Source organism: Tiliqua scincoides, chromosome 8, assembly GCF_035046505.1.
Source record: "Tiliqua scincoides isolate rTilSci1 chromosome 8, rTilSci1.hap2, whole genome shotgun sequence".
Classification (NCBI taxonomy): Eukaryota; Metazoa; Chordata; class Lepidosauria; order Squamata; family Scincidae; genus Tiliqua; species Tiliqua scincoides.
In genome coordinates, this window is record NC_089828.1 from 57,336,624 (window position 1) to 57,352,368 (window position 15,745).

General features: G+C 50.3%; 1 protein-coding gene across 1 annotated transcript in view; it reads left to right on the forward strand.

The window, feature by feature from the left end:
- COL26A1 (collagen type XXVI alpha 1 chain) overlaps positions 1–15,745 on the forward strand; it is an 81,049-nt gene that overhangs the window by 55,945 nt on the left and 9,359 nt on the right. The window contains exons 4-7 of the mRNA XM_066636473.1: positions 8,820–8,881; positions 11,908–12,061; positions 13,135–13,224; positions 14,103–14,255. Coding sequence (XP_066492570.1) covers positions 8,820–8,881; positions 11,908–12,061; positions 13,135–13,224; positions 14,103–14,255 — 459 coding nt within the window. The remainder of the gene's footprint in view (positions 1–8,819; positions 8,882–11,907; positions 12,062–13,134; positions 13,225–14,102; positions 14,256–15,745) is intronic.

Consider the following 15,745-nt stretch of genomic DNA (forward strand, 5'->3'; position numbering starts at 1 on the left):
GAGTAAGAGAACTGTTTTGTTTTTGCCTCTGTACCCACCCCAGTTCCAATGCAGGGCTGATAGCAAAGTTTCCCACTTCCATGTAATTTGTGGGAAGCAAGGGAGCCACTGCCTTGCTATAGCCCAGGGGTGCCCAAACCCCAGCCCTGGGGCCACTTGCAGCCCTTGAGGACTCCCAATGCGGCCCTCAGGGAGCCCCCAGTCTCCAATGACCCTCTGACCCTCCGGAGACTTGCTGGGGCCCGCACTGGCCTGAGGCAACTGCTCTCAGCATGAGGGCGACTGTTTGACCTCTCGCGTGAGCTGTTGGATGAGGACTCCCTCCACTGCTTGCTGTTTCACGTCTGTGATGCAGTAGCAGCAGCAAAGGAAAGGCCAGCCTTGCTTTGTGCAAGGCCTTTTATAGGCCTTGAGCGATTGCAAGACCTTTATTCATTCATAAAAGTTCATCTTTAATATATTCATTTATGTAAACTTATGTAAATTTATTCAAATTTGAAATGTAAATTAATTATTTTCTTCCCTGGCCCCATAGTGCCAGAGAGGTGATGTGGCCCTCCTGCCAAAAACTTTGGACACCCCTGCTATAGCCTTAGAGCAGTGACTTTCAACAGGTGTGCTGTAAAAGGTCCTCTGGCGTAGTGTGGGAATTTGGAGCACAGCAGTTGAAAATTGCTGAAAAAAACTTCTGGGTTCTGCAGCTCTGTTTTGAGGGCAACTCTGTGTAGTAATGAATTGTCTGTTCCTTAGATTGCTGTAAAAGGAGATCAGATGAACTCATGGAAGACAAGTCTATCAATGGCTTCTAGCAGTGGCATAGCTAGAGGGGGTGCAAAGCACTAAGTTCTGTGGGGAGCCTCCCCATGGTGTGCAAGTGGCCCCTCCACCTTTGCAGCCATTCCATGCGGGGGGAGCAAAACAGAGGCATTGGCCTCCCTCCTCCCGGAATGGCTCTGAAGGGGCAGGCGCCACTTGCACACTGCGGTAGGACTCCCTGCAGAACTTATTGCTTTGCACCCCCTTTAGCTACACCATGACTATATGTTCCCTCCATAGCTGAATATCCCTGAGGACTACTTGCAAAGGAGCAACAGCAGGAGGGGGCAATAACTTCACCCCCTGCTTGTGGGCTGTCTGATGGACCACTATTGGAAGCAGGATGCTGGACTAGATTGGTGATGGACCAGATTCAGCCAGAGAAGAAGCTTGTGACACAAGGCAGTCACTTCTGGGTTCTCCCTGGAGGAAGGGGCAGTCGCAACAGCAGTTTCACGCACCCCATTACTTCTCCAGTGAAAGCCTCCACAGAAGAAAGAATGGGACATGTGAAGCTCCCAGCACCTCCTCCATAACTAAGGTGGAGCCTGCTGCCCTGCCCCTCAGGCTCCGCCCTAGTTATGGCTCTGATCAGGAGTCAGGAGCAAACTTTCAGAACAGAGGCCAGGTTTTCCTGAGAATCCTCTCAAGAAGCTCATGAATGCTGGACTGATTCTGAATTGAGCTGAGTGCAGTTTACTCAACACTATTTACAGTAGATTCTGGTTGTCCATGTAACCAAGGACCAGAAGTTGGGAGATCCAATGAAAGTATTGTGTAGCTGCGCAACTAGAGAGCAGGTGGGACCAACGTGGGCCATCACGCGAGGCGCCTCTAGGGCAAGGAGTACATTTAGTAAATATCTTGGATAGAATAGTTAATGCATTCCAAATCCTCTTGGAGTTATGGAGGCTTGAAGTTAGGGAAAGTTGGGGGGGCGCTACTCACCTTGTGTTAAGTCCAAAAGGAAAAGAAAAGGCAACCCATCTGGCTTTGCTTAGGAGTGGTTTTTCTTAAAACGTGAAAGCTCAGAGGATGAAAAAGTGAAGTCGTATCCAGAGACCTTTCTGCTTAATCCCCGGATTGCTTCCAAGCCCTGACGCCATTATCGCAAGCCACATCGCTGAGTGCAGAGGCCAGAGGAGAGAGTCTTCCCATTCCCCTTGACTGCAAGAAGAAGTCTACTGATTGGGCAATGGGGTGATGTCACGATGGGCCAGTGAGAGCTGGTGGGTGCAGTGTAAATTCATAAGCAGTGGTCAGGGCATGTGTAGCTGCTGAAGGGTGTTAAAAACTCCACCCACTGTTTGACCCCACTGAAAATGTTCGTGGAAGAGCAGGAGTGGGTTTGGCTAGCTCCTGCTTGAGATCTAAATCAAGGCCTCTTAACTGTTGGTCTCCCTGAAGGAAGGGGGGATGGGGTTGGAGCAGGGAGCCAGGTTTGAATCCTCCTACAGCCATGAGCCGTGTCCATGCTGAACTGTAGGCAACTGTTGAGCCAGAGTAGAAAACCGAGGACCAAGGAGTCAAGCCAGAGGTCAGAGTCCCAGGGGTCAACTTGGGGAAGACGTTGAGAGTCTGAAGAAGCCACAGCCCAGAAAAATAAGCAACTGCTGGAAAGAAGTTGAAGCTCAGTCATGACCCACAGTCAGTGGGCTGTGACCCATGCTCAGTGCTTCGTAGCAAAGCCTTTCTGAGAGCCCCCAGAGACCATTTTTGAGACACGCCAGGCCTGTGACCCACTCCATTGGCCTCAGATCCAGACTGCCTCACAGAAATGACCAGAAGTTGAGGAAGCAGCCCAGAAGTAAACTGGAAGTTGCTTCTCATCACTTACGCAAGGCATTCTGGGGCCCACAGAGGCCACTGGAGTGGAGTAGACCTGGTGCAACCTGGAAGTAGCCTGTGAGGCTCCCAGAAAGGCTTTGTGGCAGAGCATTGAGCATGAGGGTTGTGACCCACCATGGAGGTCGAGGTGGGCTGCAGTGGGCAAAAGTGTGGGAATCACTGAGTTAGACTCATCAGACACGTTGAAGTGCTGCCAGTCAGTGCAAAGAAAACTGAGACAGGTCGTTCAACGACCTGACTTAGTTGAAGGCAGTGTCCTGTGTGAACTGCATTGCTCAGGCCACAGCCCAGCCTAAACAGGACCTCTTTGGAGCAGGAATCTTCTGCTGCCGAGGGAAAGGCTCTGACCTGGAGGCCTGGTGCCCCAACTCCATAGTCATGAAAAAGCAAGTCCTAGTCCCAGCAGCTTCTGGGTGACTCTGGGCTCGTCTTTCAGCCTATCCCACCTTCCTCAAAGGGCCACAATGAGGTTAAAATGGGACGATCCCTGAATAAGGGGAGGATACAAATATGATGGATGCAACAATAGCTCATACCCTACTCCCCCTCCCTGACACAGCCCAACGCAACTCCTTCAGGTTAAATTAAATCGGCTTGCCTCTATTGTCAGCCTGTAAAATTATGCTGTTGGCCCAGAAAAACAGTATAAATCAAGGATTAATATAGTAGTTCTCCTGAGCAGGTGGAAACTCTGTTTCCAAGTAAAGCCATATTATTACTTTGGCACTTGCTCCCCAGGCCTATCTCATAATCCAGGGCTCTATTCTTTCTTTCTTTCTTTTTTAAAAAGGGAAATATTTATGAAACATATAAAACAGAAAACCTGCTTTCCAACCAGCTTTCATGCTCACCTGCCAAGTGCAGTTTTCTGTGAGCCAAAGGAAGCCGGATGCGGAGTTTTTCAGGACTCTGTCCTTATGTGGAGCTCTGGAAGGGACTTCTGCTCTTTCAACACCGTCCTATCAGATAGGATTCGGTGTAGGCATTTTCTATTACCCCTGCGGTCTAGTGGTCGGAGCATTAAATGGAGACTGGAGAGAGATCAGTTCAAATTCCCACTCCGCCATAAAGCTGATTTTAGACCAGTTAGCATCTCTCAGCCTAGCCTTCCTTGCAGGGTGGTTGTTAGGATACAAAAAGGGGAGGACCTAGCACATTGCCCTGAGCCCCCTGGACAAAAGGTGAGATTTAAAAAAATGCAGAGTACAGACATTTTCTGCATTTAAAAATTTAAGCATGACATTTATGTATATGTTTGTTTGCAGGGTCCGGTCTGAGCACTGTCACTAGATGCTGCAACAGAGGGCAGAGAAAAGGGTGGACAAAAATAAAAACATTGCAGGGATTAATGAGGTCCACCCCAATGAACGAAATGGGTAACACAAATCCAAAGAATTTGGTGACATATTCTGAATGTGCACTTCCTTGGGCCCTTCTTCCCCTGCTTCTGAGAATTGGAGCGCCTTCAGCAGCAGCAGCAGCATGCAGTGGGGCCTGATGGAAATTTGCACCCCAGCCCCACACACCAGGTTTGGAGACCTGCCCTCCAGGAAAGACCTGCTCCACTGAAGCATGGTGCCTTCCTACCCCATTCTAAGGGGGGGTAGCTTTGGAGGGTACCAAAAGCACAACACTTATATGAAGTATCCACAGTGTCTTGGTTCCTATCATTCATCCCGTGAAATTGTGAGCAAAAAATCAAAGAATTCACACATGCAGTGGCGTAGCTAGAGGGGGTGCAAAGCACTAAGTTTTGCAGGGAGCCTCACCGCAGTGTAGTAGCCTCACCCCCAGCAAGTAGCCCCTCCCTCTCCCCTTCAGAGCCATTCCAGGCGGGGGGGGGGGGGAAGCACAATGGAGACGAATGCAGGAAGGCAAATTCCACAGGAGTTTGGAGCACAGCAGTTGACAATTGCTGAAAAACTCTTCTGGGTTCTGCTGCTCTGTTTCTAGGGCAAATGTCTGTCGTAACAAATTGTCCCTCTTAAGGTGGTGGAGCAAGGGAGGGAGACAGTTGCCCTAGAAACAGAGCCACAGAACCCAGAAGAGACTCCTGGAAGTGATATCACAAGAGGAGAAGACCATATAGAAGACTATAGAGGTCAGTGTGCCATGAGGAGAAAAATCTGTTGCTGCCAATACAAAACCAGCTCAGTCCAGTGCACCCAGCTCAGCACTGTCTCCACTGACTGGCTGCAGCCCTCCAGGGTTTTAAGCAGGCGCTTTTCCCAGCCATACCTGGAGATGCTGCCAGGGGTTGAGCCTGGGGCCTTTTACCTGCAGAGCAGGTCTTCTGCTACTGAGCTAAGTCCTCTTCCCTCCTAGCTATAGGAACCCTTCACTTGAAGGGAAGCCCTGCATTTGATTCACTTTTGTGAGGCCTTGGGGTTCAGATGCAGTTGCCCTGGGGGACAGACACATCCCCTGGGCCCCAAATTCCCTGTCCTTGCCCTTAGCCATTTCATGGTGCCACACTGTATTCAAACATATGGGTCAAGCTGCACTTTTTTGGAAATGATCAACGCAGAAACCTTCCCCACAGCAGCCAAACACTCCATTAAGTTGTGCTGAGACTTGCATTTCAGAGGCATCCAAGAATACTAAAAACGGGACTCAAGACTGACCTTTCACAGCGTGCGTGTGGCTGCCCTGACTTTTTAAAAAAAGACCGAAATACAAGACAGCTTAACAACGTGGAAATGTGTGAGCCGGCCAGCTTGTCCAACCACTCCAGTGATCCACTCGCTCCATTGCTCGAAAGAGCTCCCCCCACATCTCAGGATGCAAATTGGCGGCTGCTTGTAACTCAGGCCCCATTCTCAGATCAAGGCTCACGATGCAAACTGCACTGTGATGGGATGTGTGAGAGCAGCAGCAGACCTAGCAACTATTTATTGCTTATATCTCACTGGGAAAGCCCAGGGCAGGACATTTAGATTGGCGAAAAGGAAAGTAAGAAGTCTGACATTACTGTGAGCTGCCTCTGGTTTCTAGTTCGTCTGGATCCAGAACTGTTTGGTCCCTGTTTGGTCCCTGCCGTTCACACTGACTTTGGCTGCAAAAGCACTGGACCTGTTTCCCCTGGGTCTGTTACGTGGCCTCTTTCATCCTGCCTTCAGGGCATGGCTCTTAAAGAGGAAGTCCATCGTGGCACCGGGTCGAAATGTAATTTTTTGGATTGGCTTCTTGGGTGACGCTCAATGCAATGGCCTCGATTTGAAGGACAAGACAGTGTTTGTTCTATGAGTTAAAGATGTGAGAAAAAGAGAATTGCCCTAGATAGAAGTTAGGAGAGGAGCTGTAACCGGAAGGCAGAGCCCCTGGTTTGCCTGCAGGCAGTGGGAACAGTGGAGGATTCCTTATGTGTCAGTTCCGCTTTGGAAACCTGGCCAGTCAATTGCAAACTCCCAAAGCCCGGGAGAAACATTGGGAGCGTTTCTACTATGGGGTGTGAATACCTGCCTTTCTCCGGCTGGTAACCCATGGTGTTTGCAATCACTTCGATGTGTGCTTGTTGGGGGGGGGGGGAGGTGACCACCCCTCCCCAGGTCAGAATTGGAGGGCAGATTTTCAGTCTCTCCAGCAAGGGCTAATCAGGAAGCACTGGGGATTTCCAGGGGAGGTAAAGGGCTGCTTAGGAAAAGGCTTTGGCCCTCGATTACCATCTGCAGATTTGCTGTAAGTGAAAACCCTGGGAGCGCTGGAGCCGCACATCTGTTTAGCAGATGAGCTACCCAAAAACACAGAGGGGTTTTGTATAGGAAGCAACGGCTCATCTGGGGATAGGGAGACTCATACTTGGATGTCTGTCTTTTGCCACCCTTGCAAAAACTCACAAACGCAGCAGAAATTCAACGCCAGCTGCAGCGGGCCATTTTCTCCTGAGTAGGTCCATGGCTTGTTGCTTTCCACAGGTGAAGGGGCCTGGGCCAGGCCACTGGAGATCCATTATGGGCTGCAGAGAAGACGTTTATCTGTCTCTCTTGAAATTCTAGGCTTTCACTGCTGTTCTGCAAAACGAGGCATACGGGGGCCATTTTGAAATTGTAATAAGCTCCGTCATTGCTGACAGGCAGAAAAGCCAGAATTGGCAGTCCCTGTAATGTCTGGAGGAACTCCCTTGACGCATTCTGCTTGGGGCTTGGGCCATGCTCTCCAGGCAGACTCAAATGGCAAAGGGTGCTGGGGATCCATGAGAGATTTGTCCTGCCTGGAAGCGACACATGCGGAAGAACCAAACAGTATGATCGGTGGCACCGGAGGAAGCCCATTCATTTCAACGGGTGGTCCCGTTCTGGTCCCGATCTCGCCAGTCATTTCAACGGGTGTCTACCCAGTCATCATCATCCACGGCAGCAATTTTCAACTGGTGTGCCGTGAAAGGTCTGCAGATGTGCAGCGGGAGTTTGCAACACAGTGGTTGAAAATAGCTGAAAAAGACTTCCAGGGTCTGTGGCTCTGTTTTTAGATCACCTGTCTGTAGCAACGAATTGCCTGTCTCAGAGGAGGAAGCCGGTGGAGGAAGCGGGACAGACAATTCGTTACTACAAACGGTTGCCCTACAAACAGAGCTGCAGAACCCAGAAGAGTCTCCTGGAAGCCGGAACTGCTGTGTAAACCACTAAAACGCTGCTGGTTTCCAGCTTGCGAGGAGCACCACATTGTCTCATCCCCCACCATGAATTGACATCTCACTTTCCTAGATGACAGACTTCCTTTCAAGTCTCACCCAAATGGCAGCCTGACAAGGCTGTTATGAGCTTGGCACCAGTCACTTACCTGTGAACCGTGGAGACTTGGCTGTGGTCACTTGGGATGTTGGCTTAAGACAAAGAACTGTTGGAAGAGAGTTCATTGTGTGCATGTGCCATGGGAACAAATGCTTTGCTAACTCTGCCATCTAGTGGTATGTTTGATATTGGACATAGTTGCAGCCACCTTGGCCCAGACACATAAAACTTCCATCTCCTGGGTCAGGTGGCATGTTCCTCCAGCTAGCTTATTATTGTCCGGTTGGCAGCAGTCCTCCAGGGTTTCAGATGGAGGTCATTCCCAGCCCTGCATGCAAGGTTGATGCTCTATCTCTGAGCTTCACCTCCCTCTCACTTGGAAGATGGACCAGACAAAAGGGCACCTAGGCCAACATTCTGTTTCCCATAGTGAACAGACAGATCTCTCTGGGACACCACATCTTGCTTATGCTGAGAGACGCTCTACAGCCTGCAGAGCAAAGGCTAAGAGCCCAACCCTTCTCCAAACTCCAGTACCAGTTCTTCAAATACAACCTTTGAAGGGCACCAGGATGTAGGTCTCTTGTTATCTAGTGTGCTCCCTGGGGCATTTGGTGGGCTGCTGTGAGATACAGGAAGCTGGACTAGATAGGCCTATGGCCTGATCCAGTGGGGCTGTTCTTATGTTCTTAACCTTCCCCAAAGCCACAGGCTTGCATACTTGCATACTCCACACCATACTAATGTGATGTGACAGTTGCAGGATTGGAATTCCCAACTTCTTTTTCAGTTGTAGCTGCAGAAAGATTTGGAATATATCTTGTTGCAAGGTGCTCAGTATAGGCATAGCACATGTGGTGCGGGGAAAGCATGGCCAGGAACAGGAGGCTGATTCTAAACTCCTACGCAGGGCTTCTTTGCAATTTTCTGTGCTCAGAGGGAGGAGGATTGCAGCTCTACAAAGGGTTAACTCCCCCCCCCCAATCCCTAACTTAAATTCCAACCACCTGAAACCTCTATTGACTATGGAGGCAGAATTTTGTGCCCATAAATTTTCCCTCATTATCAACTAATAGCAACTCTGGGAAGAACTCTGATTTGTGGCCAAGGTGCAGGGGTTAAAGGTTGTTCTTTCTCCTTCTTCTTGCTCCACGGCCTTGGTTCAGATCGCATCTCATGGCTCCTTTGGGAACAAGGGTGCTGGGAGAAGCCAATTTCATTCCCCACCTTGCAGATCCCCAAAATGGCACCCCTAGTTTCACTGCCTGGGAATGGGGTGGTGGTAGTCACACAATTGGGGGGAATTTCAGCTCAGTCTCATAAGCGCTCCCATCTCCCAGTTGTGCTCACAAACCTTTGAAATGCTCATCTGTTGGTTTCAACCGTAGGAGAAGACCAAACTGACAGGCTCCCTTTTCCTTCTAGAATGCATGAATTGCACGAGGCTCGCAGACATGACGGAGAGGCTGAACACCCTTGAAGCCAAGGTGAGGTCGCATTTCAAGAAATCATATGTGTTTCAAAAGTCTCTGCACTAATTGTATTCAGCACCACAATAGGTGGTGCATTTCGGGCAGACGGATGCAAGCATCTGCAGGCCTTCAGTTCATCCCATTACCACAGAACTCAGCTCACTGTTACCCTACAGATGCCTGATCTTGTCTGATCTCGGAAGCTAAGCAGGGTCAGGCCTGGTTAATACTTGGATGGGAGACTGCTTGGGAATACTGGGTGCTGTAGGCTTATACCATGATCTCGGAAGCTAAGCAGAGTCAGGCCTGGTTAATACTTGGATGGGAGACTGCTTGGGAATACTGGGTGCTGTAGGCTTCTACCATAGTCTTTCGAGACTGAAGGTTGCCAGCCAGCTCACTTACACAATCTCTAGCAGTTGGGATCTCAGGCTGCAGTTTCTTCTTCGTCTTCATTCTCATCGGTGTTTTTTAATTCATTGTGTTCTTTTCATTTCATTGCTTTTCTCTTTTGTTTTCATCGCCTATTCCAGTGGTTCCCAAACTTACCTGGACCACGGTGCCGTCCGCAGCATCTTCTCGCCAGCTGGAGTGGGCACCACCATCTTGGGTCTCGCAAAATCTTGCAAGATCCAAGATGGTGCACCCAAATCTCATGAGATTTCACAAGATCCAAAATAGCAATACTCAAGGGGAGCAGGGAAGAGGGGTGACCAGGGACCATCCCACTGTGCCCCTATGGCATATGCTTTGGGAACGTCAGGTCTATTCGTTTTCCTTTTCTAGTATAAAAACAAATGTTTTTCTCACTTGTTAAAAGTAGCTTCTGAAAGAAGCTCAGCTCTATACAAGCTGCCTTCTGGAGGGGTCAGTCCTTGCTACATTCACCCCACCTCCCAATAGTTCTGCAGTTGTGGCATGAACCTGCAGTGATTCTGGGTCACTAAAACACCATTGCAAGGAAGTGACTGTGTTGCTGATCTCCTTTCAGAAGTAACAAGAAAGAAACACCTTTTCATTTCACGAAATCATGAAAACAAAGGGAGGGTCCAAAAATGGAGCCCCCATTTGTTGCCATTCATTCTATGACCTGTTCATTCTGGAACAGATGGGGTGTGGTGCTAATTAAGTCAATTCATTTCTGGTTCCGTGTATTCCAAAAATGAAACCTTTCAAGAGGTGACTAGAAGTTCATCCAATGGTGCTGGCAGTCTTGTCACAGGCACACACACCACCTTCTGACTGCTCTCTGTAATGTTCTTGCACACTGTCTGATCTAGGCATGCCCATGTACATCTGTTATGGCCTCCTGAGTCAGTTTCCTCAACATTTATTGTACGATCCACCCAGATATTTTAATAAAATCCGATGCAGATTACGGAGCACTTTGCCATAAATCCCAGTTTTTGGTCAGCTCCTTGAAAACATCCAGTGTCCGAGCCGAGCTGATATCACTCATTCCAGGGAAAGAGGAAGCCTTTGGCCACTGAAACATGAGGAAATAGCATTAGGCAAAGCCCAGGTCCTGATTGATTCCGCGTGGAGCTGAGAAATGGCCCACATAGCTTTCCCATGAACGCAGGTTCTTGTAACATGAGTCTGCCTCCTCCATCAGTTCCAAAACACGGAAAGAATTCTTTTTAATATATGCAGTACCAAGTTTGGATTAACAAGAATATAAATCACACTGCCATCTAATTGCAGGAGTTGATCTTATTTATTTACTGTTTAATAGTGAGCTCTGCCGTTTCATTTAAACTTGTCTTTCTTAATAACCATACGGTGAGTTAGGAGAACAACCAGCCTATGCTAGAAAGTACGTTGATTTAAAATATTTATATCCTGCCTTTTTTGTTCACATTCGGAGGTAGCCAAGTCAACATACACTATTTTTTCTACGTATCACTTCAGCGATTTTCAACCAGTGTGCCACAGCACTTTGGTGTTCCACAAAAGGTCCACAGGTGTGCCACAGACGTTTGGGTCACAGCGGCTGAAAATAGCTGAAGGACTCTTCCAGGGTCAGGCAACTGTCTGTAGTAACAAACACAGCCAGTGGAGGAAGAGGGAGAGACAGTTTGTTACTATAGACCAGGGCTTTTCAAACTGGGGCATCACGACGCCCCAGCCTGCGGGCCCTGGCCCCCGCCCCCTTAAGGGGCAGGGGCAGCCTGGAGGGACGGAGGAGGTAGCGGCACGATCCCCAGGATCGCACCACTCAGGGGGGCTGTAGGGGCTTGGGTACACGTACCGAAACCCCTGTAGCCTCCCGGGGGTGCGGGGAGCCCGGCCCCCCTGAGCGACGCGATCCTGCGGATCACGCCGCTGCCTTCCCCCACCCCTGCTGCCTCCCCCCTCCCGCCCACGCAAGAACTTAGTGGCTCTCAAACACTCCCAGAGAGTTTGAGAACCACTGCTATAGACAGTTGTCATATAGCCACCAAACCCGGAAGAATTTTTTCAACCATTTTCAACAATGTGCTCCAAACTCTGCAGCACACCTGTGAACCTTTTAGAGTGCACCAATGTGCAGGGCACTCCGGTTGAAAATTGCTGCTCTAGCCCACTACTCTAGCTCTCCTCCATTTCCGCTCCCTTCTTTCTAACCCAGCCAGTGTGAGAGGAGGCAGATGTGGGTGGCAGTAACTATGCTTCCAGGAACCTGCCATCTATGGTCACCTCCGCAGTACACCTGACAGACCGGCTGGCCTGTTAGGACAAGCTAGAGCAAGCCAAAGCTCTGAAGAACTGCAGATTGTACATCAGCCCAGTGGCATAGCTAGAGGGGGGTGCAAAGCACTAAGTTTTGCAGGTGCCTGAACATGCCATGCAAACAGCCTCTCCCCCTCGGAGCCATTTCGGGCAGGGGGAGCAAAATGGAGGTGCATGTTTCCATTTTGCTCCTAACCCCTGGAATGGCTCCGCAGCGGAAGGGAACTGGCCGCTTGCACAGCATATTCACGACGCATTGCACCCCCTCTAGCCATGCTACTGCATCATTCTGTATGTGATCTGGATTTATTGTGATGTCTTGTGCCCAGATCCTTCTGCTTGAGGCTGCAGACCGAGCTCCATCTTCAGAGAATGACCTGCCAATGGCGAGAACCACAGCCACATGGTATGACGGCCTGCTGCCTGATGCCATCCCTTTGGTCAACCCGGGGACAGTTCTGAGGAAGCCAATAGGATCTGTTGGTGAGTGCATTGCACAGTGTCATTTCTGACCATCATGGTGTGAACATTTAGCTTATCACACTAGTATGAGCGCACAGAGAGCCCTGCTGGAGCAGACCAAAGTCCAGCATCCTGTTTCCAATGGTGGGAAGGCCACAAGCAGGACAGGAAGCATGGGTTCTCCTTCCTGACGTGTTCCTAACTTCTGTCCTCTCCAATGGTCTGGTTCTACTCTTGTACATGGAGGTTCCATTCCTAACTTTCATGGTTAATACGAGAACACAAGAAGAACCCTTGTAAGAACTCATAAGAACACAAGAAGAGCCCTACTGGATCAGGCCAAAGGTCCACCTAGCACGCCGTTTCCAACAGTGGCTAAGCATCTGCCTCCAGGCTGCCCATAATCAGGGCTTGGAGGCAGGAGCTCTCTCCTTCCCTCAGCACCTGTTACTCAGAGATATTCTGCCTCTGAACATGGAGGCTCCTCTGAAGAAATGATAACTGCATCGAGCCTGAACATCCCTTCAGGGCTGGCTCTTCCATGAGGCAGTCCCCTCAAGGAGCAGACCAGCAGGTGATGCCCACCTCTGCCCACCAGAGCCGTAACTAGGGTGGAGCCTGAGAGGCACCTGCCCCTGGCACTTCGCATCACTGCCCCCAGGGTCTGTCCCAGTTATGGAGGAGGTGCTGGCGGCTTGTGCATCCTGTTCTCTCTCCTCTGAAGGCCAGGGGCCTCCACAGGGGAAGGAGCAGGGCACAGCAAGCACCCCCTCCTCCACAGCACACCCCCCCTCCTCTTTGCTTGCAAGCACAGCAAGCACCCCCTCCTTGGTGGAGAACCCGGAAGTGATGTCATTGCCCCAGGTGGCAGGGCAGTCAGTTATGGCTCTGCTGCCCACCCACTTGTCTCCACTGCTCCCCTACCTCCCCCACTCCTTGGACTGGAAAAGGAAGAGGGGACCAGAGAGGAAGAGGAAGGCTGGAGGAGAGGAGAGGTTGGGCAAGATGTTCAGTAGTGCTCTCTTCCATAGCCTTACTGCTTTTTCTTTGTCACTGGCGTTGCCACTCATATTTTGTGTTTGAATATTTTTCAGGGCTTCCGGGGCCAACTGGAAAACCAGGACCCCAAGGCCCCAAAGGAGAAAAGGGAGAGATGGGTGAGAGGGGGCCATCCGGACAGCCAGGTGAGTCACAGGAGAAAGTACACATCAGAGCATTGAAAGGCCCCCTCCACAAACAGAGGTGTCTTTTCACTCTCCCTTTCTGGTTCTGGCCGGACTCACACCTGTTTGGTCCAACAAGATGGCTGCTGCGTACGTCCTCAGATCGTGTTCTGGGTATGAAGGGTGTCGTTTTATCAATTTTTTTTTCAATAATAAGTGTAAAAAAAAAAAAAAGTACAGAGATGTTTACCCCACTGCCCTGGGACAGTCCCACGTCCTGGGCAGCATAGTTATCCAAGATGGCGCCGCTTCTGCTATCTCAGGGAGCACTGGGAAAGGTCCCACCTAAAGCCCTGTAGTGACTGGTAATGGTCAGTATAAACCAGCAATTTTCAACCACTGTGCCGTGGCACATTGGTGTGCCATGAATGGTCCTCAGGTGAGCCATAGGAATGTGGGGAAGGGTCATTTCTTAGTAGGGTCATTGGGGGTGTGAACCCTGCACCAGCAGTGCTGTGTGCCTTGTCAGTTGCCAAAAGAACCGATTGTGTGTCTTGCTGTGAGATGAAAAGGATTGAAAATGGCTGCTTGAGAGGACCACTTCCTGTGCTTCACAGCAATTCCTTGGCATTACGAATAGGTGCGCTGTAGACAGGAAGCTGGCTTGAACCGAGTAAGCCCCTTGGTCCATCTCCAGGTCAACTTTCCCTGTGCTAACTGGAAGTGATGCTCCAGGGCTTCAGATGGGGTTTTCCCAGCCCTGCCGGGAGATGCTGCCAGAATGGGACTCCACCACTGAGCGGTGGCCCCTACCCTGGCTCAGCTCCGCCCCCTGCAATGCTCGTGTGCTTCCAGTACCAACTGTGAAAACCTTTTGTTCGTTTCATTTTCATTTTCAGGGCTTCAGGGACCTCCAGGACCCAGAGGATATCCGGGTGAAACTGGAATTCCAGGCCCACCAGGCCCTCCAGGGCCCCCTGCCTCTCCAAGCCTCCCTTTAATGTTTCAACAAGGAGTTCTGTACTCGCTACAGCCCACGGCGGAGAAAGAAAGTAGGTCTTCTGAGATACTGAGCCCTTGAGTGGCACTTGGCTGTCCTTTGGTCTTTTTCTCTCGTCACTCTTTTTCCAGTCAAAATCTGTCCTCCCCTGTTACTTTTCCGTGCATGGGGAAAAGATACGATTAAGCTTGGCCACAACTGGAACCTCTTTCTCTGGCAAGAAGTCCTGTTCCTCAGCTAAGCTGCTTTAGAGGTGCGTGATCCAGGTTGGCTCTTTCATGAGGCTAACCGAAGCCCTTGCCTCAGGCAGCAGATTGAAGGGGAGCTCTCACCTCCTCTGGTCTGCCCACTTCCACCTGCTCCTTAGATTCCAAGAGGGAGAGGGGGGTGGAGAAGCAGAGGAAGTGTGCAGGGAAAAGCATGGTGGAACAGAGTGCCTCCTCTCCTCCACACTTCCTCTTCTGCTTGGTGGCTGGTGTGCCACTGGTTCAGGGCCTGCTGCCTCAGGCAGAATTCTTGATCGTTGATGCAACGATGGTGGTGGTGTTGGTGGCAACAGCAAGCTGCCAATCATGATTTCCGTTTTGCATTTTGCCTCTGCCGTAAACCCATTAGACAGCCGTGGGAAAGCAGCTCCTTCTTGGCCTCAGTTTTCCCCAGCTGTAAAATGGGGATAATAATATACAGTGCTAGGGATGATTGCCACTTAAACAAATTGCTCCCTGTTTTGCAAATAAGACCGGGTTATTTAGGAACACCCAATTGGAGGGAGAATCAGGCTGCCTTTTTGAATGCCTGCTCCACCCCCTGATTGCAGCTGCTCCAGAAATGGAAATGCAGTCATAACGGGGGTGGGGGGCACTCATGGAGCAAAAATGATAGTTCTTGTTAATTAATCCACCCCCCGGTTTCCCTTCTCTCCCTCCTCTCCCCTCAGCGGGGTAGCGGCCGGGGGAATGCGAGAAGTGGATGCATTTTTAATCTGCCGAGGACTTGAGCAGCCTTTCTCAGCGCACTAAATTATTTAAAAGAGAGTGCATTAATTATGGTTCAGGACATGGATTTTCAGGCCAAAAATGGAGAATCGAGACAGCAGCCCTCTCCTGACTAGTGTGTGTGGCTGATTGGGGTGTGTGTGTTAATCCTGGCTGTTTAATTGGGCTTGACTATTAGCTGAATATTAATTGATCACTCAGCAGATATCATCATGATGATGGGTGTGTTCACAAGCAAGTGGAAGGCAAGATCGGGTCGGGGGCTTCTTGTAGTGGAGGATTCAATTATTAGAAACATAGAGAGGGGGGTTTGCGATGGATGTGAGGACCGCATGGCGTCTTGCCTGCCTGGTGCGAAGGTTGCAGACATCACTTCTTGTCTAGACAGGCTGGTAGATTGTGCTGGGGAGGAGGTAGCAGTTGTGGTGTACGTCAGCACCATCGATGTGGGCAAGTGTAGCCGGGAGGTCCTGGAGGCCAAATTTAGGCTATTAGGTAGGAAGCTGAAAGCCAGGACCTCAAAGGTCGCGTTCTCGGAAGTGCTACC